At 38.0% G+C, this 23,428-nt stretch overlaps 5 protein-coding genes across 9 annotated transcripts; 3 read left to right on the forward strand and 2 right to left on the reverse strand.

Annotated features, from left to right (window-relative positions):
• The first annotated feature begins 796 nt into the window (after positions 1–796).
• LOC137739695 (beta-galactosidase 17) lies at positions 797–6,245 on the forward strand. The gene is made up of 19 exons (XM_068479366.1): positions 797–1,022; positions 1,417–1,527; positions 1,713–1,908; positions 2,172–2,260; positions 2,658–2,738; positions 2,927–3,021; positions 3,259–3,329; positions 3,447–3,537; positions 3,604–3,721; positions 3,805–3,900; positions 3,990–4,038; positions 4,148–4,326; positions 4,429–4,503; positions 4,661–4,810; positions 4,932–4,982; positions 5,131–5,302; positions 5,422–5,567; positions 5,677–5,742; positions 5,902–6,245. The coding sequence occupies exons 1-19, from the start codon at positions 810–812 to the stop codon at positions 6,004–6,006; spliced, it is 2,154 nt and encodes a 717-aa protein (XP_068335467.1). The 5' UTR covers positions 797–809; the 3' UTR covers positions 6,007–6,245.
• On the reverse strand, positions 6,207–7,353 carry LOC137739696 (uncharacterized). 3 transcript variants are annotated; one of them, XM_068479367.1, is made up of 2 exons: positions 7,250–7,353; positions 6,207–6,578 (listed from the first exon to the last, which is right to left on the reverse strand). In XM_068479367.1, exon 2 carries the CDS (start codon positions 6,561–6,563, stop codon positions 6,384–6,386), a length of 180 nt encoding a protein of 59 aa, XP_068335468.1. In that variant the 5' UTR covers positions 6,564–6,578; positions 7,250–7,353; the 3' UTR covers positions 6,207–6,383. The 3 variants fall into 3 exon arrangements, with proteins under 3 accessions (XP_068335468.1, XP_068335469.1, XP_068335470.1); XM_068479368.1 differs by having other exon boundaries at positions 7,228–7,293; XM_068479369.1 differs by lacking the exon at positions 7,250–7,353 and adding an exon at positions 6,726–7,144.
• Positions 7,354–7,487: 134 nt separating this feature from the next.
• LOC137740263 (mediator of RNA polymerase II transcription subunit 9-like) lies at positions 7,488–9,189 on the forward strand. Of its 3 annotated transcripts, none has more exons than XR_011069155.1 (6): positions 7,488–7,856; positions 7,972–8,034; positions 8,152–8,232; positions 8,494–8,552; positions 8,666–8,773; positions 8,968–9,189. XR_011069155.1 is itself a non-coding variant. In XM_068480112.1 (6 exons), the coding sequence occupies exons 1-5, from the start codon at positions 7,488–7,490 to the stop codon at positions 8,721–8,723; spliced, it is 630 nt and encodes a 209-aa protein (XP_068336213.1). In that variant the 3' UTR covers positions 8,724–8,764; positions 8,968–9,189. The 3 variants fall into 3 exon arrangements, 2 of the variants coding, with proteins under 2 accessions (XP_068336213.1, XP_068336212.1); XM_068480112.1 differs by having other exon boundaries at positions 8,666–8,764; XM_068480111.1 differs by having other exon boundaries at positions 8,666–9,189.
• An 876-nt stretch (positions 9,190–10,065) lies between these two features.
• On the forward strand, positions 10,066–11,185 carry LOC137738900 (LOB domain-containing protein 22-like). The gene has a single exon (XM_068478370.1). The coding sequence runs from the start codon at positions 10,066–10,068 to the stop codon at positions 11,017–11,019; it is 954 nt and encodes a 317-aa protein (XP_068334471.1). The 3' UTR covers positions 11,020–11,185.
• Positions 11,186–17,768: 6,583 nt separating this feature from the next.
• On the reverse strand, positions 17,769–23,153 carry LOC137739545 (chaperonin CPN60-like 2, mitochondrial). The gene is made up of 17 exons (XM_068479151.1): positions 23,012–23,153; positions 22,472–22,603; positions 22,032–22,191; positions 21,734–21,909; positions 21,239–21,334; positions 21,026–21,130; positions 20,585–20,671; positions 20,377–20,466; positions 20,046–20,126; positions 19,896–19,964; positions 19,746–19,823; positions 19,359–19,454; positions 19,184–19,283; positions 18,998–19,101; positions 18,797–18,902; positions 18,300–18,378; positions 17,769–18,208 (listed from the first exon to the last, which is right to left on the reverse strand). Exons 1-17 carry the CDS (start codon positions 23,057–23,059, stop codon positions 18,103–18,105), a joined length of 1,713 nt encoding a protein of 570 aa, XP_068335252.1. The 5' UTR covers positions 23,060–23,153; the 3' UTR covers positions 17,769–18,102.
• Positions 23,154–23,428: the final 275 nt, after the last annotated feature.

The raw sequence follows: 23,428 nt of genomic DNA on the forward strand, positions 1-23,428 counted from the left end.
TAAACTTTTGTGTACACACCTAAAACAGAGGGCGGTGAATTGATTGCGTGGAGTTTCCTTCATGAGTTTCTCCATATGTTTCTTCTTCTATTGTGATAATCCGAACATAAAGATAAAGATTGGTGTGATGATTTTGAGCTAATAAGACGGAATAAAATGCTCTAACCTTTGCCTTATGACCTTATAGTGGTCATTTTAGGGCTAAGGTGTAGGATGGATCAACTTGAAACACAAATCGAACCCATACAAATGGCATATTTCATGATATAAAATATCATTTGCAACAAAATTCCAAAGGACAAAAAGATTAGTTGAAATGTCAGACATTTCACAAAAACATTAAAGATTCACAATAAAAAAGAACAAGGCTTTTCTTTTGTCCAATAAAAAAATTCATAGGGAACCGGGAGGATTCTCTTCAGATCTTTAAATTATGTCCGTTTATCGTATATTGTGCGGTCAATTTTTGTTAGTTGCTATTTATATTTAATTTAAAATAATTTCTGACCGCGCGATGTACGATAAACGAACACAATTTATAGGATCCTCAAATTGTTTATTGTATATCTTGTGATCAGTTTTTGTTAGTTGTTATTTATATTTAATTTAAAATCATTTTTGACAACATAATATACGATGAACATACATAATTGAAAAATTTCCAACATCTTGAGTATCCGGAGAGGATACTCATTCCATCGGGAATTACTGATACGGAGCATTAGCGGCTAAGGTAACTTGACTGTAGACACACTTGACAGTTAAGTGAAACATGTGAGAAGTAAGACCCAGTTGTCCCCCAATAGGTAATGAAGTATAAGAAGAAGAATCATACCTCAGCGTCAAGCTCCAAATTGTCAACAATGGTGAGGAGGAGAAGCACGACACTCACCTGGTTTTTCCTCATCTTTCTCTCTCTAATAGCCTTTGGCATCTTTGTCCCTGTCTTTGCTCTTCTACCTCCTCTCTCTTCCCACTCCCCCCACCAACAACAACTGCAGCACCATCCCAGCACCAAAAGGGTAAGTCTTTTCAAAATTTTCTGGTATTTTTTGAAAGTTGGAAAATTGAGTCGAAATAGATTCTGGGTTTTGATTTCCGGGTCTGTTTGATTTTTGGGTTAAAAGGAAAGTGCATTTGAAGTTTGAACCCATTGACAATCCAAGCACATGTTTGCCCAATTGGGTTTAATTTTTTCCACTTGAAGTTTTGAAACTATAAACACGACTTTTGAGATTGAGATTTTACTTTTTGAACCGTGTTTCAGCTACCCAATAGAGGGATGATGGTAAGAATTTCCTGGTTGTATGTTTAGCAAAAAAATAAAAAAATAAAAAATATCCGGGTGACAGTTGATCATCTAGTGATTGAGGACTGAGGACTGAGGACTGAGGACTTTGGTTGATTCTTTTTCAGAATCAGGATCATGCCAAAAAGTTTGAAATTTCAGAGGACAAGTTCTGGAAGGATGGTCAGCCTTTCCAGATCATTGGGGGTGACTTGCACTATTTCCGGGTTCTTCCTGAGGTATTAATCTTAATTATGTCCCTGGTGGCTTTCCTGCATATGTTATTTGATCTTATACTGCAAAGAAATATCTGCTTGCCAATGAATCCTAGTAATTATGTCCCTGGTGGCTTTCCTGCATATGTTTAGTGAAGGCTTTCTTCCATTGGTGTGGTGATCTGGGACATTATATTTTATTGATGCAGTACTGGGAAGATAGGTTGTTGAGAGCAAAGGCATTGGGATTAAATACGATTCAAACTTATGTTCCCTGGAACCTACATGAACCAAGAGCTGGTATTTTGGATTTTGACGGTATTGCAGATTTGGTTGCATTTCTCAAACTCTCCCAGAAGCTGGGTATTCTTGTAATGCTTCGACCTGGACCATATATATGTGCAGGTCAGTAGTGACTGACTGTGTCAGACCTACTATGCATCTTGTTACTGGAGTGTTTCTCGTATTGAACCTAAACGGAATCCTTTAATTGGTCTTTTAATTCATAGCTCTAACTGTTCTACTGCCAGGCTTGAATGTCTGAAAATTATTCGGATATTTCAGTCCCTGTTGTTTTTGCATTTGTTAATCATTTATTTGCCATTAATTTTGGTGTTAGTGATGATATAACCAAACTGTTGATAATAAATTTTGTGCTCATATTGCAGAGTGGGATTTGGGAGGTTTCCCTCCTTGGTTACTTGCCATCAATCCAGCTCCCAGACTACGATCATCAGATCCCATTTTCCTTCAGTTGGTATGTTTTCCTTTTGGATTATCCTTTTTGTACATTTTAAATTCGTCCAAAATTGGTCTAGTCTAGTGAATGTAAGTTTTCATTAAAAGGTACTGTCTTCTGAATTCTGGTGATTCCAGTTTGATATTCAAGTACTTACCAAAATAAACATATAATGAAATAAAAAGAAATGGTAATTGCTACTTTTTACTAGATTCTATCCTCTTATGGTTTTATTCTTAGTTTCCGATTTGTTTCTTTGTTTTTATTCCGGCGTTGTAACCCCGTGGCACATTTCAGTAAACTTATTACTCATCAAAAGAATCTTTGTGCACCATATCTCTGATCATTTATCTTGGTGCAAATGTCTCTGATAATTCTTCATTGTTTTGATACGGGACTCAATGTGAACTTTAAGGTTGATACATGGTGGGGAATCCTGCTTCCAAAGGTAGCTCCCCTTCTTTATGGAAGTGGAGGTCCTGTTATAATGGTTCAGGTATGTGGATCTTTAATTTTCGGCTTGGCCTTTCTCCATGATGCTTAACAGATAGCATTACTTTGATCTTTATATCATCTTAGAGGTGTCTTAGTTATAGTTCAAAGTTGTCAAATTAGATTCAAAATCTTTGATACTTTGAGATGGTAATCTTGGAAAGTTACAGTGAAATAGGATTTTTCTGACAGATTGAAAACGAATTTGGATCATATGGGAACGACAAAGCTTATCTTCATCACCTGGTGTCAGTGGCTAGAAAGCACCTTGGGGAAGATGCAATTTTGTAAGTCATTCAGCCTTACGTTCATTGTTCTTTGGAGATGTGTTTTATTGTTATTTTGATGTGTATGCCACAGAGCAGTCATGATTCATTCGTGGTGTTTGCTAATTTTGCCTATAAATATGACCTAGTTTTAAGTTTTAACCGTTATCCAGCTATTTGGATTCCGATTTCCAACTAAAATATACGAAAGAAAGGTGCTATAATTACATGACTTAGAGAAAATGGAATGGTTTTTAGGTATACTACAGATGGAGGTTCTAGGGAAACACTAGAGAAAGGAACAATTCGTGGAGATGCTGTCTTTTCAGGTAAATTCAACTTCAACATAAACTATTACACATTAAACGCCTTGGTGCATATAGCTTGATCATTAGTTTATCATCATTGTGTGTGTTCTGCTTATAACCTGACCTTTATTTTTGCAGCTGTTGATTTCACTACTGGTGATGATCCTTGGCCTATATTTGAGTTGCAAAGGGAGTTCAATGCCCCCGGGAAATCACCACCACTTTCTTCGTAAGTTTCTTGTTGGTCAAATAATTTCATTGGCGTCAGTCAAAATGTTCATAATGTTTGCATCAGAGAGTTTTACACAGGCTGGCTTACACATTGGGGAGAGAAGAATGCGCAGACTGATGCTGCTTTTACAGCAGCTGCCTTGAAAAAGATTTTGGAAAGAAATGGTTCTGCAGTGCTTTATGTATGTTCTAAAAGTCATAATTTTCCTTCTTTCAAGTAAATCTTTATGGCAAAGCTCGTTAACTTTAAAATTTTAAATTCCAGATGGCACATGGGGGAACAAACTTTGGGTTTTATAATGGAGCAAATACCGGTTCAGACGAGTCTGATTACAAGCCTGACCTCACTTCCTATGATTATGTGAGGAAGATTTTTCTTCTTCGTTGTAACTTGATATTAATTTGAGCTACAAACTATAAACTCACAACTGAAACACCTTATTTTCCCAGGATGCACCGATCAGGGAATCTGGGGATGTAAACAATGCAAAATTCAAAGGTATCGCTACAAGCTGTAAATTCATTGATACAAGAGTGAAATCCTCTTGCTATGTGATACTGAAAATTTGCAACAAGATTGCTTATCATAAATGTTGTACTGCTTTCAGCAATTAGGAGGGTCGTAGAGCAACACAGTCTAGGATCTATCCCTGCAGTTCCAGCCGATAATGAGAAGAAAGCATATGGATCCATTCACGTAACTAAAACAGGGACTTTATTTGATATGATCCATTACTTTGATGTGGTTGAATCCGAGAGCCCAATATCTATGGAGTCAGCAGGACAGGTGTGTAAAATTATGTCTTTGTATCTTTATACTTGTTTGCAATTGCTCATGGTGATCATGTGGTATAATTGTTACGCTGAGATGAATGCTTCTTATTTTCAGATGTTTGGATTTATGTTATACGTGACTGAGTATGCTGCAAAAGACAATGGTGGCGGAGTTGTATCCGTACCAAAGGTGCAGCTTTCCCTTACTATATAAAGTTAATTACCTGTTCATTACTGTAGACATTACAATTATTCAGAGTCCAAGCCACACATCCATCTACTATATGTTGAGTGTGTATAAAATAGCTAACAATGTTTTACTAATTTGTTTGGGTTTCAACTTGCAGGTGCACGACAGAGCCCAAGTTTTTGTAATGTGCTCTTCTGAAGATGGTCATGGAAGACCAAAATATGTTGGCACTTTTGAAAGATGGTCAAATCAACCTCTAACCCTTCCTAATACGAAATGCCGCTCTAACATCAGCTTATTTGTGTTGGTACTTGAATATCGTCTCTATTTGTTTTTCTGTTCATTCGTACTTTCATTTCTTAACGTCAAATATGCCTCAGCAGATTTTTCCCCCTAATTTGATATATTCTGTTCTTCTGTTCTTATAGGTTGAAAACATGGGCCGTCTAAATTATGGACCATATATCTTTGACAGGAAGGTAAAGTCACTACTCAATTGTACCATTTGGCATCTAACTGAAGTCGAGAATTACAGTTCTGTCAGTTTCTCTCTTGACATCTGAAAAGCAGGGTGCTTCCTAGCGTAATTGACGATATTTGACTGGTATTTCGTACTCTCTTTTTCAGGGTATTCTGTCTCCTGTTTATCTTGATGGGAGAATTCTCCGAAGATGGAAAATGCATTTGATACCTATAGGAAATCTGAATGAGGTTCCTAAAATCAATCCCATAATTCAGGCTTCACATTCTGGAGTCATTACTATGTCAGCGCACAAAAGATTAAAACCGAAAAAGTCTGGTACGGTCCCAAATACATTGTCCATGTTCTTTCCCGTACCATGTTGCAAAACCACGACATAAGCTAGGTAATTGTAATCAAGAGAAACGATGATTAAAAACATTTGCTTTCCTTTTCAGGGAATGATTCGAACGTGCCAGCATTCTATGCTGGATATATTTCTATCAGCAAAGAAGACGAAATCAAAGATACATTCATATCATTGAGTGGCTGGGGTAAAGGGATAGTAACTATTAACAATTTCAACATCGGAAGATTTTGGCCGGTAAAACAATGCTTCCATTTCCCTTGTCGTACAAATTTTCCTGTGTATGTTGGTTACAGAACATTAATTCTTTTACTCTTAAGATTTTGAAATATGGTGCATTTTGCAGTTAAAGGGACCGCAGTGCAACCTCTATGTTCCTGCTCCTGTCCTTCGTCGTGGGAATAATGTTGTGGTATGAGATCCAAAAGTTATTTTTCTGCCACTTATTTTGAGCTGAGTTATCTTCTTCTGTTTCCAGTGGCTGCAACAAAAAAACATATCGTTTCTCCTATTTTTTTCAGTGCTTACTTCGGCTTGAACATCCACTTGTTTCTGTTTTACGATTGCACAGGTCATATTTGAGTTAGAGTCCCCAAACCCGGAGCTTGTGGTACGCTTTGTTGATCAGCCAGACTTCACTTGTGGTCCAGGGAAATCGAATGTGCATCAGCTTTAGTGCCACTGTTAACATGAGATGTTCGTGTATGAAAACATGGAGAACCGGACTGTATATCTCCATTTAGAAATGCTGGTCCTCCGGAAAAATTTTACTATCGTGTTTGTCGATTATAATTAATAGAGTGGCAGTGTACAAGGTTTCATGTTCGATAGGAAAAACAATAAAATCAAAGAAACCTGTGTTGTACAGATTGTATGTGGAGTAACTAGAGATTAATTAAGAAGTCATCTCGTTTATTTCAAGTGTTTCAACATTGTCTTACATTCAAAAATTCCATATCAAATGTAGCAAATCTGTTCCCGGGACGCACTGGGACAGCCAACACTACTGCTACAGAAATTACAGATTACATCTAAAGAAAAAACTCATTCCGTTTACTTCTTCACGTCATCTTGTCTTGTTCCTACAGCTGCAGTTGCTGCTGCTGTCATGGCAGCTGCCGCTGCACCCACCTTGGCACCACCGGCAGCCTTGACTGCACCAGCTACTTTGGCAAATGCAGCTATCCCTCCCACTAACATAGCTCTCAGGGCAACCGTTGGTTTTACTGCCATATCTTATCCCGTTACCTGCAAATTTCCATCGGTATTAGACTCTTTCTTGTTGGGCCAAAGAAAACCTCAACTTGAAAATTATGCATTCCACACCAGGAATTGACACATGAATGCACGATTACCGAACGCATCTCCCAAATGGAAATCTCTATAAATGCTAACCTTCTGCAGAATTTCATTTCATCGACCTCCTAGTCCTAGAAAATATTCTCATGTTACGAAATTTAAGAGATTTCGGGTCTCTTGGACGAGGCGTTTTCAGCAACACAAAAGCCTTCAAACTACTTGAAACAAAATGGTAAAGAGTCCATCAACATACAACTTTCGCAGGCATAGTGTTTGTTGCAGACTGCAATTTTACTTGGCATAATGTTGCAGCATAACATGTAGCTCAATGCAAAATATCACATAAAAAAATAATAAAAAATCACAGAGAAATCAAATGGGTCAACAAACAACATTTCTCCTTGCAACAATTTCCCATCTTTCAATCAGATTCCTAACCTCAAATAGGAGGTGTCTTTTGCATAAAGCAATCAAATCACAAATACCCAGATGGTAATTTCACATATCATCATAAAATTTCATCACCCAAAATCACAAAATTCCCAATACCAACATCGCATACATGCATTCATCCATACATACATGCATACATACATACATGATGGAGGTAGAAAACGAACCTCCCAAAGAAAACAAGCTCGATTCCTGCGCAAGTTGAAAACTTTTTTATTGTCTGCAAGCAAAATTTGGGGAAGAGAGAAATCCAAACGCTGCCCCGCCTTTTATACAACTCCCAACTCTTCACAAAGACAATGGCCTCAGTCCTCTCTCCTACAAACGACGTAGTTTCTGCACCGGGCTGCATTTGGGCTAAAGGCCCAATCTTTATCAGCCCAATTAATCATATAATCGTACGACATGTCGAACCGTACCAGGTTCCTTCTTGTTCAATTCAATCTCTGCAGTCTGCGGTGCACAAATCAAAGTTCAAACCTTTTTCCATTTCCGGAGAATCTGTACGGCGGAGAGAGAATGGAGCATTCGTACTCCGGTGGCGGCGGAGGAGGAGGAAGCTGGAATATGATTCCAAGCGTGCCGACTCACAGTAACCCCTCTACGCCGTCGAGCCAGGACCATATGTACCTCCATCATCAGCAGCAGCAGCAACAACAGCAGTTTCAACAGCAGCAGCAGCGTCTTCTTCTTCAACAACAACAACAGCAGCAGCAACAACAGCAGCAGCAGCAGCATCACCAGTCGCTCGCCTCACATTTCCATCTCTTCCATGTACCCAAATTCAGAAACCCTAACATTTATATATATGTATGTATGTTCAATCATAAATGCGTATTGGTTGTGAATTTTTGCTTAGTTTTGTTGGGTTTGGTTTGGTATAATGCAGTTGGTGGAGAAATTAGCTGACACGATCGAGAATGGAACTAGGGATCAGCAGTCTGATGCATTGGTATTATTTTGTAATTGGGGTTTTTATATGAATCTATTTTTTTGTTAAAGTTGTTATTTTGAAGTTTTGTGATGAATTTAGGGCTGAATTTATGAATTGTGTTATGGGTTCTGATAGGTTAGCGATCTGAAGAACCATTTTGAGAAGTGCCAGCAGCTGCTCAACTCCATATCTGGATCGATCGGCACCAAGGCTATGGTAATTGAGTTGTTTTGATTGTTTGGTTGCAGAATAATCAATGGGGTATGACATTGTTTAGTGTGATAGTTTGATGTATAATGTGGTCTTGCTTAAGGTATCTGGCATGTTATGTTGTCAGTCCATTTGGTTCATGAATTTAAACATGGCCAATGATTCGGGTTAATAATTTGGTAGCTGAACATGCCACACTCTATAGCATGGTAGCATTTTCTTAGTATTGGAGTGGAAGTTGAAGATTTGTGTGGCTTTTGGTTGCAGACGGTTGAGGGACAGAAGCGAAAGTTGGAAGAAAGTGAGCAATCGTTGCATCAGAGGAGGTGTGTACACTCGAGTGCTCTGTTGGATGTACTAAGACTACGTAAATATATTGGTTTCTGGATTCAATTATATGACATGTTGCTTTTGTTCTCGTTATCGAATTGAATTCCAGGGACTTGATGACCAAGTACAGAAAATCTGTTGAAGACCTCCTCAAGTCTGAGCCGTAGCTGTTTGTGAATTGCAAAGCCATCTTTCCTTCCTTTTAAAAGTAGAACTCGTAATTTTTTTTTTCCTTGGCATTTAGCGCCCTGCTGTTTCAGAATTTCGATCAAGTAACTATATATATGTTCTTTGCTGTTTCTGACTTCACCCGTCTCAGAAATCAGAATAAGGAATTGTGTGTTTATTGTTTACGATCTCCAAAGCGTTATGCGACAAGCTACTTACCGCCATTTTGAAACATGAATTCAGGTCACAACTGCCGAAATTCTAAAGGAAGCATGGGCGAGCTTTGGATAGTTTTTGTTTTCTGGTGTACCGTATGTTCATTAGTTATTGAGCAGATTTTTAAAGTTATTGTTGTACATTGAGGCTGATTTCTGTATCTGATTTTAGCTACTGCGTGTTGTCATTTCCCCTGCTCTTTGTGTCTATAGACAATTTCATGGAATGAGATGGAGATTTACCGACACTTTTTGGTTCCTTCGTAAGCCATCAATTCTCCTGCCGTTGTTTTTGTGCACGTTTTAGTCCGATTATACTCGAATCACGAACATAAATCCCAAACATTTAGTCTAAAACCTCATGTCAAAATGCTCCCTCACGGTGCCAACGTTGATTTGAAATGCATTACAAAACATACGCAAAACTTGCCCTAATCTCTCATCTTTTTCGCATTATGTACTGTCAAACTCAAGCCGATTATAATTTCACTCGAGTTTGCTACTTTGTTCATCAGACCGGAGACCTGGACTGACTCCTATGCACACTCCTCTAAGCTCTGAACTTAACATACATTGCGCACGGAGAAATTCTTATGTGCGGCCGCGCTTAAACACCAGCACGCTCACAAGGGGCTAGACCGTGTGTGAAACGTATAGTAATATTTTCAATACCTTGACGCTTATTAACTTGTTAATCATAAATTTTATTGAAATTAAGATTACTTGCATGCACATATTGTGTGATAGTTCTGATTTGTGCAATGCTTATCTGGTTTTACCCAAAAAACAGACCAACAACCTCTTTCTATTTTTTGGCTAATGATCAGATTAAGACACCAACCTAAATTAATCACATTTCATTAGCCAAAAATATCAAAAACTTCCCAACAGAAACCGTTAAGATCTCTGCCTCTCTGTCTCTCTTGTGTGTCCACCTTTCCTCTCATCTCTCCCCATCCCTCATTCCCCTTTCCATCTTCACTTCCATTGAGAAAATAAGGGAAACCCCCCAGAAAAAAAAGCCTCATCAAGAAAAAAAACCGCCTCTACCACCCCCGCCGGAAACGCATCCGATTCCAACAGCACCAACAACGCATCAACCCCCAAAAAAGAAAAGAAATTTATCATGAGTAGTAGTAGCCATAGCCATAAACACACTCATCACATTTCCACGACAACAACCAAAACACCACCAACCAAAGGCAACGCCAACGCCAACACGCAGGCTTGCGCTGCGTGCAAATACCAGCGCAGAAAGTGCGCCTCTGACTGCATTCTAGCTCCCTACTTCCCCCACGACCGCCAGCGCCAGTTCCTTAACGCTCACAAGCTCTTCGGTGTCAGCAACATCAAGAAAATCATCAAACACCTTGACCAGCCGGACAAGGACGATGCCATGCGCACCATCATCTTCCAGTCTGACGTTCGCGCCAACGACCCTGTTGGCGGTTGCTACAGAATCATTTGCGAGCTGCAGCGCTTGATCGAGTACAACAAGGCCGAGCTTGACATTGTTCTTCACCAGCTAGCCATATGCAGAGCACAAGCACAAGAAGTTTATCAACAACAACATCAAAACCCGATTCAAATGCCGGAAATCGGAGATCAAAACGCATGCGATCCGTCAATTAAAGTGGACCCTTGGAGCTTGTACGGCAACCCAATGGGGCATTTTTATTACATTCAACAACCTCAGCCTCCTCACCATGCAGTTGCACTGCAACAAGAACAACCGCAACAACAACAACAACGAGTGCCTCATGTGTTTGTTCAAAACAATACTAATAGCAACAACAATAGTGACAGTACCAATGGGGACCCACATCCATATCCACATCAACATTTGTATGAAGACTTGAGCATGTGGGCCATGCAGGATTCTGTGTCTTGCTTGGATATCAAGCAATGTGGTGGTGGGATGAATGGGATTACCAACGTATGTGAGGATTTGAAGCCGTTCGTTGATCAGATTGTTTGTGGTGACGATCATGAGAGAAATAATGGGGAGGTGATCGATATTAATGGCGATCATCAACAAAGGTTATTAGTGACAAACACAGAATTACTCATGTCATCCTAATGTTTTTTTTTTTTTTTAACTTCATTCATTTATTTATTTAGTTTTTATTTTTAAATTGAGGTAGATAGTTGGGTTAGGTTCGAGGGTAAGGTTGTTTTACCCCTTGAGCTAGAAATCCCTAGGTGTTTTTTAATTGTAAGTTAGCTATTCTTCTTTGTGATTTAAGAACTGAGTCAATAAAATGACCATTGTTCCTATTTTTATTTTTTTTGTTCAATATCCAAATTTATTAGACTTAGTTGTCTAACATTATTCTTGCGTTACAAAGAGAAATTTAGACAACTAACCCCTCAAAATCCCTCGATGATTGGTTGAACCCCCTCTGAGACCCCCTAGGAAGCGTTCGAAGCCCCTTTGAGTGGTTCAAATTCTAAAATTTGATAAAAACGAATATCTAAAAGTCTTTTAACATGCACACGATCAGAATTTCTCATTCATCCTCACATATTTTACCAGTTGTTGAGCTCACTCAGAACCAGTCATCTTTTTTTAGCTCATTTCTTTTAATTAATTAGTGTTTTTCCTATTGGTATTATTAGGTTTGGTAAACGGATGTGAGAATGCACAATTTCCCCCATAAAGAAGTTTTTAATTTTGTAGAATAAGACCATGTCCAATGCTCAGGTCTAAACCCAAAATTTAGGACATCTAAAAACAGATTTTGGTCCTCCAAACAATGGGAAAATTAAACCAACACCACTTAAACATTACAGATCTCAGTTAAATTTTTGTTGCATTGTGCCACCTACGGCTAACTTCATCAATTTTTCCATTCATAAAGTTGCATGTGATTTACGCATGAATGTTCAAACTAAGTTGGTACCGATATTCTACGAAAGAATAGATGGAGTTAGGCTTTTAAGTGGCATACCGCAACAACATAACTAATTAATGGACTAGTTTTCTTTGTTGGGGGTGGCAAATTGCAACAATGCATACAGTATGGTGACATTGATATTGACAATATAACTGAAGTCTCCAAGAATAACGCAATCCAATTTATCATTTGGAAATCTTTACATTTGTAGCCAGTTATGTTGAATCATTCTCTTATTGAGCAAATAACCCTCACTCTCCATCTGAAGCGCCAAGTCTTGAAGGATACCTCAAATCAACTCAAAGCCTACTTGCATGGTGTCCCCTGCCGAGAACATAAAGAATTTATCGTTTCACCTTGATCCAACTCGCCCCGGATTTTTTTCAACCCCTTTGTCTTCGCTGAGATCCTCAACTTTGATGACTCCTCCCATCTCCCGCTGTCAGCATATATAATCGACAGCATAATGTAGTTCCCGGTCATTTCGGAGTTCATAGTGATAACGTTGATGGCGGTTTCTTCTGCAATATCTGTATTCTTGTGCATCCTACAAGAATTAAGGACACCAAAAACACAAGCATTGGGTTCCATTGATATGTTTTTCACAATGTTGCTTCCTTCCTGCAATAACCCAGCACGGTCGAGACCATGCACGCGTAGTGCTCCATTTGGGGTTGCAAATTTTTGGAAGCTTCTGTTTTATAACCTTATCATTGTACAATTTCTGGCTCCGCCACTATCACAAACAAAGAAAACATATACGATAAGTGATAACTTTGATTGGAAAATTTGTTTCGTTTTCCTTCCAGGCATACACCTGAAGGAGGGGGACATTAAAAGACCAGCGTAAAACATTCACGTAATAACTTTCATTAGGGGAATTGTTTCAAACTCACACGTACACAACTTGTACTATAGAACCTGGGATTAAACATTTAAAATTTTTTTAAGCATATTCCACCAACACCAACTCACTAGACGGCAATCATGTGTACAGTAATGGTAGCAGCAATCATGTATCGAATCCAATTATATATGTGTACAAAATGAGCCTCAAGTGTGTGCATAAATGGTAACAGAAATCATTGTACAATAGTTACAGGAAAACTGGCATAAGGTTACTTTGTGGGGCTGCCTGTAATATAGTCGACTCTGTTATGTTATCGTATGATTGCTTCTACGAACTATCTTACCGTTCAATGGCTCACTCTACACAGTAAGCACAAACCAGTAGCGGCCGCTTGACAACCCGTTCCACTTCTCAAGTACAAGTATTTGAGTAAACATTTGTACCAAAAGTTTTTTTTAAGAACACATCAACCAAAACAAAGCAAAAATCAGAAATGGCTTTATATATTTTGAAAGATTTTAAAATAGATAAATCCATGAAGATTAATGGAGTTCCATGTACTCCATTTGAATTTTGGATGAAATCATTAGAAATCTTCTGGGAGAGACCTGATTTCCTAAAGTCTAAAAAAATACCATAAAATCCCTCCAAATCCATTAAAATCTTGCATCTTTTAAAATACTTTTACATCCAATCTAAACGAACACATATGGAGTTTCATAAACTACTTCAAATCCATAACAAATACACTCAAATTTCTATTGAGTTTTATAAAGTCTTTCAAAATCTTGATTGAATATATAACCATGGACTTCCATGAATTCATTTAAGATCTTGATGAATTACATGTAGATTTGTTAATTCTTTTAAAATCATTTAAACTCCTAATCGTATACACCCTTAAAGTACAAAAACTGAGTAATAATTCTAAACTTAGCGAGCACCAACTGATTGGGGTGCTTCACCCTTGCAGGGACAGATTCATAGAGGGACCGGGGTGGTCTCGGGGCCATCGAGGTCTGGGAAAAAACTTCTATTAAGGTCCTTCGAGGACTCTCCAAATGTTTGGCAGGAAGGACCGTTCTAGTATTAGGGCTATATGTTCTATAGTCTAAGCAATTTTATTTGTATTGTTAAATGCCATGTAGTTATGGAGCTTATAGTCTAAGCAGTTTCATTCAATGAGGGTGAATGAGTTGCAGGCTTACAGCATACTCCTCGTGAGAAAGAAGACCCATATAAAACCCTCATTATTCATTTGAACGTCGTAGTTTCTTGGTTTAGCATACTAATTTTAATGAAATGGTACGTTTATGTTTGAGCTTTTTAACACAACGATTACGACAAAAAAATAAATAAAAAATAAAACACATGGAATCCCACTTTACCTTGACCAACTAAGTTAAGTGATAAGGCCCTAGTTAATAAGTTCATTTTAATTAAATATACAACAACAACAACAAAACGTTATCTCACTAATAGGAAAATTTTCTTTAATACCACAAAATCCTAATATAGAACAACTATCTTCATTTGATAAAAAAAACAACTATCTTAATTTCTTTTTAAACACACACAAAAAAAAAAACCCTCTTGTTTTTTTCACCCATAAAATGTAGAGTAGCTATTAATGTGCTCAAAAATAGAGGAACAGATTTTTCTAATGCCCTTGCTGTGCTAAAAAAATACGTTTATATATAAACTTTGTAATTACTATCTTTGATCCTTTTACATTGGTACCCACGACCTTAAAATTTTGCATCTGTCACTGCCCTTGGCGTTTGGTTGCCGGAAAACGCAGGAAACGGAGAAGAAGAGAACATGGGGAAGGAAGCAAAAGGAGTTAGCGCTGTAACGGTGCGCACTGGTTTTCCCTTTGCCGCCGCTTTTATTCTTTTTTTTTTTCCTTCCTCCTCTCACATCTTACTTTTGTTCTTTTCTCCCTTTCTCTGTGGAATTAAGTTCTATATAGGAGTTAGCTTTGTTTTGTGGAAAGGAAACTAACCTACGAGAAACTAATTTAGATATATAGATATATAGATATATAGATATATAGATATAGGCGTTTGTATTCTCAACGAGCTCACCATCAACCTCGTCGAGTATTTTGCTTTCGACTTACGTCTTCAATTTATCTTGAGTTAGTTTGTTGCTGTGTAGTGTAGGTGTTCTAGGTGATTTCAGCGACCGAGATGGAAGAAATAGATTCGGCAACCCCAAAAACTAAGGGAAGCAGACCGGAAAAAAGTGACGTGCCCAGCAGCGCCGAGAAAGCCTACTGCCGAGGGAGTTGGGTCTAAGAGGTTCAATATATGCCCCAAAATGTGATTTGGAAGCATCATTCAACAGTGAAGCTTGCACACAAAATTGAGTAGTTGGAGCTGTGTTTAGGTTGGACTTAGGAGTCCCGTTTGATTTGTTGTGTTTCTCTTTTGGTTGTTCTATTAGGTTAATTTTATCATGCAACTTTTTTTCATTTGTAATAAGAGGAAATCAGTTTTATGAATAAAAGTTCTAACTGTTTAGCAAAACACAAAAGTTTTACTTGTTATTTTATGTAATGGTTATTCTGTAACCATGTTAAATTTTACCGGTCAACAAGTTTTTTCTCATATAACAAATGTATCATTCCGTGAACCATACTCGTGAAAAAATGCCGGTTGATGTATTTGCTCTAGCCAGCATAGGATGTACACAATAAGTTCGATCATATCATCTACTTCTCACTGTTGGGGACTTTTAGGTCGAGGTGGACTTGGGCTTTGAGAATGTCCTCTTGTCTTACTTAGTGCGGATTCGTCCCGGAATATCTCGAAAGAGATAACTTGTCTTAAGAAATACCCTGGTAATATCAACGACTCGAAGATAGCATGATTGATCAAGATAATGACTTGCTCAAGTGAAGCGTTGTGTGGAAGCTAGAAGATTATCAGTTTACATGAGAGAGAAAGGGTTTGCATGGTTGCATGGCATTCTTAGCTGCATGATTTGGGCTTTCTCGGGGTGATAGTAAGGCTTCTAATGGCTGAGATGTTTGATGGAAGGTTGTGGGAATCACTAAGGTTGTATGAATGGTGATTCTTGAGACTTGGAGTGTGCTTTTGGGCTAAATAGAACTCTATGGGCTTCTTCCTGGGTGGTTTCACTTACTACGTTATCTCTATTTCTCCATGTATTACTCTGTGTGATCCTCCAATCCCCCCTCTAATGGCTTCTCTCCCTCATTTTGTAGATGAAGGGTTCTTCTTTAGGCTTCAAAGGAATCTCCCTTTGTGGCTTGGTCTTCCCCTTCTTTCTCCCTAGCCTTCCTATTATTCCCATTTTGGTGTAAGATAGCTAAACTGTTGAGACCTGTAGTTTGCTTCTTCTCGAGACATGGCTTTCCCAGGGCAGTCTTCCGCATGCGCTACTTCTGGTATTGCGTCACATGGCTTTCGCACGTTGGCTGTCTGTGCAGGCTGGGAAGGGAAAGTTAATGTCTGACTTGCTGGCTTAACATGCATTGAATGCAAGAACCTAGTTTAGTCCTAACCAAGGGAGTTGGCTTGCTAGGGAAAAGGGTAAACTAGGGTAATTCTCTCTCAATGAGGCCTGCATGAGATACAAAGGGTTTGGGCTTGGATCTTTGGGCTCCCAAGTAGCCCAAACTCTTCCATGACCTTGATTCCACGTAAGCTCGATAATCTTCCGTAACCATCCACACCACAATCCACTTGACAAGCCCTGAATATGTGACTTGGGCTTAGCATGGTAGTGATTAGCATGAGGAAGCATGGCGTGATGAATAGGTATGAGCATGCCGTGAGTATCCGGCTTAATTGGCATGGCATGTTTGTAAATATATTCCTCGTCAATCTCATGCCTTGGCATGTATTTAGGCTTGAATGTAGGTTTTGCATGACAATTGGGCCTTGAGACTTGTTTGGATTGGTGTGTGACATTTTTGGGCTGCAACATTCACTTCGCAACGTTTTGGCACATAGTTGCTAGAATAACTAAGACAAATATACAACCGCCTCAACCACATCATGGTCCAAGTAAGGCCGAATTCCAATTGGAAAGAGCCATTGCAGTAAGACATGATAATCATGACTCTTCAAACTCAACAATGTCCTAGCGTCCGAAGCTTCACTGCTGCCTAAAACTTTCTTACAAGTTCCTCTATAATGTTGTTGTGACACTAAAATCTTAATAAAATAATTGAGTTGTGTAGCCAACAGTGTTTTAAAAAACTCGCCCCAAGGCGTGCCTAGGCAGCCTTGGAGGCAGGGCGTGACGAAAATCGCCTCTATTTTGTGGGAGTGGTTGAAAACTCGCCTAGGCTTCGTCCGGGGCGCACCTGAGGCGTTCAATGGGCGTCCGTTTTTTCTTTTTTTGAGTTGCCCATATCTGAAATTTTCTGATCAGGGGACCATCTGTCTGAAGAAGATGAAGAAGTTGCAGTCTTCCACAAAGAAGATCAAGTCGTGAGCACCTTTTCTTTTCCTTTTTAATGTTTTTTTTTCTTTTTAAGTATAAAATGACCCTACTTTGCTCTCATTTATTATCCCACTATCTTCCCTTATGTTCACTTTTTGTTTTTTATATTATTTTTTTTTTCTCATATTCAAAATAGCTAAGCATCTTTTAGTTTTAGTGTTTTTTTTTTTTTTTTTTTTTTTTTTTAAGATAAAGAAGCATATTTTAGCAGGAAAAAAAGATAAACATTTGTTTGCTTTTAATTTTTTTTTAACGTTATATTATTTAAAAGATAAGTTATCTTATCCTTATTTTTTTTTTTTAGACTACATATCTTATTCAAATATTACTCAAAACTCTCATAATTCATATAAATATGTACTTAAGACTAAATATCTGATTTCCACTCTATTTGTTTGATTGTTGATTAATTTGATTGCTTGGTTAAACTTGTTTGTGATGTGGGTTCAATTTGTTTGTGACATGTGCGTTTTTGAATAACAATGAATACTTATTTTTCAAAGTATTATATCTTTATATATTATATATTATATATAATTGTGTATAATATATATTAAAAAAATTTAGGTCTCGTGAGGCTTCGCCTCATGCCTCAAGGTTTTCGTCTAGACGGGACTATCCATGAGACGCCTCATCCACGCCTCCGCCTTTTAAAACATTGGTAGCCGAGTACTATTATCTTTTAAAATTAAACTCTATTGAATTTCCACAGTACAATTTTTTTCCTAGTTCTCAAAAAATTAGATGACAGAAGTCCCCAGATCTGTTACACAACAGTTCACGTTTGACAAATTTTCTAAAACACCGGAAAACGCATACATACTCCGACACTCAGAACCGTTCAATCCAACCCTTGGACCGGATCCAATTGGCGTATTCCGGCGTATTGTATCCAGACCAAGTTACCACCACTAGCTTTTGAGAATCTCTTCTACGATCAATATCCTCCCAAAGCATCCATATCAGGGACACGGCTAGGAGGTTTCTTCTGATCTGGATTGTCCACCACGGCAGCCTCCGTTGTCGTCAATAGCAACGAGACGCTGCAATAGAGTAACACATACTGGTTTGAGATACAAGAACACCACATGATTAAAGCTTTTTATTTATCACAAAACCGACTACTGATTTCACCTGGCAGCGTCTACCAAGGCAGTTCTGATGACTTTTAGAGGATCTATGATTCCAGCCTTCACCATGTCAACATATTCGCCTATTCACAAGCACAGTGGTTAAGTGACGGGGATAGCAGCAGAGAACGTTTAGAACAGCCAAACATACGGAAAAAATGCGTACACTGAAACTTTGATAAGCTACCACCAAAAAAAATAAAGAAAAATAAAAACGAAGGCGAGTATTGGAAGTCGGAAGTTATTTTCTGATGAGTACTATCATGGATGTATAACATATTTAAAATTTTATCCACCTCTAATTGGGAGGAAAGTGTTTAAGAGCACCTCAACTTAGCCAACTAAAGCTTGAATCCTCCATATTACTCAATTGAACCAAATAAGAACGTTATCAATACTTTGTAGGCCAATACAGCTCAATCACAGTGAATAAATGTCATAAAGTTAGCAAAAACATTAGTTTAGAAATAAATGAAAACAAAAAGGACGAATAAAACAAACCTTTGGCAGCATCGTAACCCATTTTAAGATCATCTTGTTCCAACAATTTACCAAGAACAAGTGCACCATCAAAACCAGCATTCGAAACTATAGTGAAAGTAGGTGCCTGTTTAAAGTAACGATGATACACGAGGTCAGTAGAACAACCTAAAATAAACCCCCAAAAAAATTAATGCCAAGAGATACAGTCGATCAGTAAACCTTAAGAGCATTCTGGATTATTTGTACTCCTCTTCTTTGGTCTTCATTTTGCATGTGAAGGTTCTCCAAGGATTTTATAGCATACAAGAGAGCAACACCGCCCCCTAAATATAACAATCATATGGTTTTAGTCTGCTGGGATATATGAGAATATATTTAACCAACCAACTGCGAAAATCAACCAACCTGGCACTATTCCCTCTTCCACGGCTGCTCTTGTAGCATTCAAAGCATCGGTTACCCTATCTTTCCTCTCCCCAACCTCTGCCTCACTGACCCCTCCAACCTGTTAAGAAAAAGATATACTAGCGTGTGAGAGCATAAAACACACAAGTGCAATTCATAAAGGTGAATAACTTACCTTGAAGACGGCAACTCCACCAGAGAGCTTTGACAGCCGCTCCTGTGCTTTCTCCTTGTCAAACATGGCATCACTCTTGTCCATTGCTGTTCTCAACTGTAAAAAAAATATATACGTTGTTTAGACTGCTCAAAAACCTTTGATAGAGCTTCACTAATTTATGGGTTGACGTTATCAATAACAGAGTTAAGCAGCTCCCCAAAATAGCACAACTTAACACATTCTATATTTTTATTGACGATTTCAGAATGTATAATATGAGAAACATGGCCTTTTTGCAAAGAAAAAGCTGGAATAACAAATCTGGAAAATCTTCATATGATTAACTTATCAAAAGATGTTTGACCAACAACCCTACAAAGCAGAATCTACGTGATTCAGATATACCTCCTCACATCTTTCTTCAATCAGCTTCTTATCCCCTCCTCCATGTAGAATGATTGTGTCGTCAAGAGAGACAGTCACCTGTTAAAAATTTGGTCATGATGTAAAAGACATACAAGTGAAGCATGACACGAGGTGAGGTGAAATGCAAACCTTTTTTGCATAGCCAAGCATTTCATATTTGACTTTGTCAAGAGTCAAACCACGATCTTCACTGACAACCTGCATAATGAGTACATAAATACACTATTACAACCTACAAGTCAATGTTTATATAATTTAACGTTTTGAAAACTTTATTACCTCTCCCCCAGTAAAAACGGCGAGATCATCTAAACTAGCTCTCCTGTTTTCCCCAAAACCGGGAGCTTTGATGGCACAAATCTGCATATTCCACTAGTTACAATTGTGCATGTTGACAGGAAAAGGTACACAATTTGTGTTAAAACATCGTGCTGATAAGGAAAAATCAAATAGTTATGTCCAACTGAAACAGTACAAAAGAAATGTCTATGTACATCTGGATACATCTAATTACCTAACCAATTGATAATTGAAATTGAAAATAAGAACACATATACTTCATGTATTATCCAAAACATGATGAACTTTGCACGGGAAGCCTAAAGCATACCTTAACTCCAGCATGATGTTTGTTGAGTATAAGCATAGCAAGTGGATCACCTTCGACATCCTCAGCCACAATAAGAAGTGGTCTATTTTTCTGTTTAAAATTGGATACAAGGAGGAATAAGAGATAACTATCTTTATCTACAAATTTCAAATGATTATTCGCTTACCGTTGCGGATAAAAGGTAAACAATCAGAAAATGGAAGCTTACATTTACAGCCAGCTCTAGTATTTTCACAAGTGAATTCAGGTCTGAAATTTTCTTCTCACAAATGAGGATCTGTGCATTTTCCAGTTCCTGCAGCATAAAAATTATGGTTTCCCAATTGCAGGTCAAATCAAATTATGGGTGAAGACGGAAGAAGAAAGCATATACTTTATATGAAATTCACATTGAGTAACCCTAAGACTATGAGATAAACCTCCAACTCAATAAAGATGGCAACCCATAAATAAAGTGACTATGTGACCAGGACCATACATTAATTACAGGAATAATAGGATAAAGGTTGAGATGTTTGCAGCTTCTCTGGTGCTCAGGGGAATAAAAAGATAATTTACTTTCAAAAGAATAAACAGACATGTGATGATGTTGTATTATGATTAGGAGCTAACCATTACGTGAAGTAGAGTTACAAAGATTTAAACTTACACATTTCTGAGTCTTTGGGTCGGTGATAAAATAAGGAGAAATATAACCTCTGCCTAGCTTCATCCCTTCCACCACTTCCAATTCATTATCCAAAGTGTTCCCATCCTACGAAAATATGCAAATTAGAGGAACAGCCATAACAAACACTTAACACATTTGTCAAACAAAATAATTATATTATTATAAATAAAATAAAAATAAAAAGATGCTCACAGCAACAGTAATGACTCCTTCCTTCCCAACTTTTTCCATTGCTTTTGCTATCAGTTCTCCAATCTCTTGTTCACCATTTGCAGAAATAGTTGCAACCTAATTCATAACATATTCAAACACAAATGTCCAATGAAAAGATTCAGTGCAACTTATTTATCATATCAAAATCTAGTCAGATACATGCATGAAAACAAACACTGAAAACTATCCACCTATGTATTAACTGGTATTCAATAGAAAAACAATTAAGATCCTCAGCATGCCTCAAAATTTCACTCTGCCCTCATAATGCTATGGACTGTTGGAAAGAAAATGTGGGCAAGAAGTATAAAGAACACAGCTTTCACAAACTTATAGGAAGGAGACTCAATCAATTACGAAAACAAGGAGGTTTTTGAAGTATATCCCATTTATTCCCTGCCCTCAACTCAGAATAGTAAGGTCTATAAAGTATGACTTAGCAATTCAACATTTTTATCCAAGAACCCACATCACCTGTGTAATCTCATCCGGTGTGCTTATCATCAATGCTCTGCTTTTCAGATCAGTAACAACAGCATCAACTGCCGCATTGATACCAATGCGCAAATCCATTGCATTTACCCCAGCAGCTATTGACTTGCAACCTTCTATGAGAATTGCCTGGGTCAGGACAGTTGCACAAGTCGTACCTGCAATCAGATGGTTAACACCATGCCATGAAGTTGAGGGATTTTCAAAAGGAAGCAACATTTGCTCTTCAAAGTCAATAATTTAGAACATGTATCGAGGCTTTCAATTGAGAAAAAAGTACCATCTCCTGCAGCAGTATTAGTAGCTTTAGCAACCTGTTTCACAAGATCTGCACCCACATTCTTGTACTTCCCCTCGAAACTAATGCTTTTTGCAACAGTAACCCCATCCTTGGTGACCTTGGGATCCTTATGAGTGTTCTCAATAATCACATAGCGACCCTAAATCAATCAGCCAGCAAGACATAGAAGATAAAACCTTAGTGAGTGTACCATTTTGTTCACTTTTATTGAAACAAATCAAAGGCACATGTAGGACTAAAGGGATTCCAAATCAACGTTTAGCCACTTCGAGATTTTCGTTCCCACCTTTGCTCCTTGTACTTGCAACTTATATACTAGTAAAGAAATTTCTTATACATTGAGGTCTGCTGGTAGACATTATAGTAATGCAGTATGACAACATAACCACACAAAAAATTTAAGAATCATAATCCAATACCTTTGGTCCCATTGTAACTCTGACAACCTCGGCAACCTCAGAGACACCTTGCAACAAAGCTGCACGAGCCCCAACCCCGAAACTGATATCTTTTGCCACATAATTCCTATTGCTTATAACCCTACTGCCCACCTTTCCAATTCATAACATCATCCAAACAAAACAAAGAGTTTATGAACATCAATTAACAAAGCCTTCCAGAACAATACAGTAAATAAAGAAAACCTCAAAATTTTGAATTCTTTTATTTTGATTCGCCCCACTCAATTAATGACCAAATGATCCGTTTGGTTGCTAACAAAATGCAGGAAAAGAAGAAATCAAACTGAAGTTATAAACTTTGTGGACAAATTTCATAACCCAGAAACCAAAAGTACAGCATGAACACTAAAAATGCAACATATTTTCTCAGCAAACTTTCCCAGCAACCAAACGGTGTTTTAAGAACAAGAAAGAAATGAAAAGCAAACGATACGAAACGGAGAAGGAATGGAAAATTGAAATATTGTGAGAAAATAAAAGAGAAAGGGGTGCAGGTACCAGTTTCCTGGAAGTAGAGGAGGCTAATTTTGAAGCTATTCGATACATGGCCGGAAGGATCCGCACTTCTGCAGAGAAACTGAGTTGAGTGTCCTTCAGTATCTTTGGGTTTGAAAGTGAGGGGATTTAGTAGGGTTTTAGCCTCTTAGGATGATGAGGCAATATGGGTTTGGGCTGGTCATTGAGCTTTGTAAGCCTTTTTTTAAGGAGTATTGGCCCTTTAGGAAAGAATAAAATTACAAAGAGAACCCTACCAGCCAGCTAAAATTATAAGCCATGCCATTTAGTTTACAATCTAGATGTATTATTCTTCGTTTGTAGGTGAGTGGTCTTAGATTCGATTATCATCATAAACGAATCTAAACCACATTATTATGGCTAACCAAGTGTGATGCTTAGCTCACTCCTCCATCCTCT

Source organism: Pyrus communis, chromosome 7 (assembly GCF_963583255.1).
Source record: "Pyrus communis chromosome 7, drPyrComm1.1, whole genome shotgun sequence".
Lineage (NCBI taxonomy): Eukaryota > Viridiplantae > Streptophyta > Magnoliopsida > Rosales > Rosaceae > Pyrus > Pyrus communis.

Excerpts from the sequence above, each read along its gene's own strand:
- LOC137739545 (XM_068479151.1), bottom strand. The coding sequence starts at position 23,059 with ATGTATCGAATAGCTTCAAAATTAGCCTCCTCTACTTCCAGGAAACTG. Across the intron at positions 21,131-21,238 it reads AAGGAGTCATTACTGTTGCT|GATGGGAACACTTTGGATAA; the intron begins GTGAGCATCTTT and ends ATATTTTCGTAG. Across the intron at positions 20,467-20,584 it reads TACTAGAGCTGGCTGTAAAT|AAAAATAGACCACTTCTTAT; the intron begins GTAAGCTTCCAT and ends AATTTTAAACAG.
- LOC137739696 (XM_068479367.1), bottom strand. The coding sequence starts at position 6,563 with ATGGCAGTAAAACCAACGGTTGCCCTGAGAGCTATGTTAGTGGGAGGG.
- LOC137739695 (XM_068479366.1), top strand. The coding sequence starts at position 810 with ATGAAGTATAAGAAGAAGAATCATACCTCAGCGTCAAGCTCCAAATTG. Across the intron at positions 1,023-1,416 it reads ACCATCCCAGCACCAAAAGG|AATCAGGATCATGCCAAAAA; the intron begins GTAAGTCTTTTC and ends ATTCTTTTTCAG. Across the intron at positions 5,743-5,901 it reads GTCGTGGGAATAATGTTGTG|GTCATATTTGAGTTAGAGTC; the intron begins GTATGAGATCCA and ends ACGATTGCACAG.
- LOC137740263 (XM_068480111.1), top strand. The coding sequence starts at position 7,488 with ATGTCGAACCGTACCAGGTTCCTTCTTGTTCAATTCAATCTCTGCAGT. Across the intron at positions 8,035-8,151 it reads ATCAGCAGTCTGATGCATTG|GTTAGCGATCTGAAGAACCA; the intron begins GTATTATTTTGT and ends GGGTTCTGATAG. Across the intron at positions 8,233-8,493 it reads CGATCGGCACCAAGGCTATG|ACGGTTGAGGGACAGAAGCG; the intron begins GTAATTGAGTTG and ends TTTTGGTTGCAG.
- LOC137738900 (XM_068478370.1), top strand. The coding sequence starts at position 10,066 with ATGAGTAGTAGTAGCCATAGCCATAAACACACTCATCACATTTCCACG.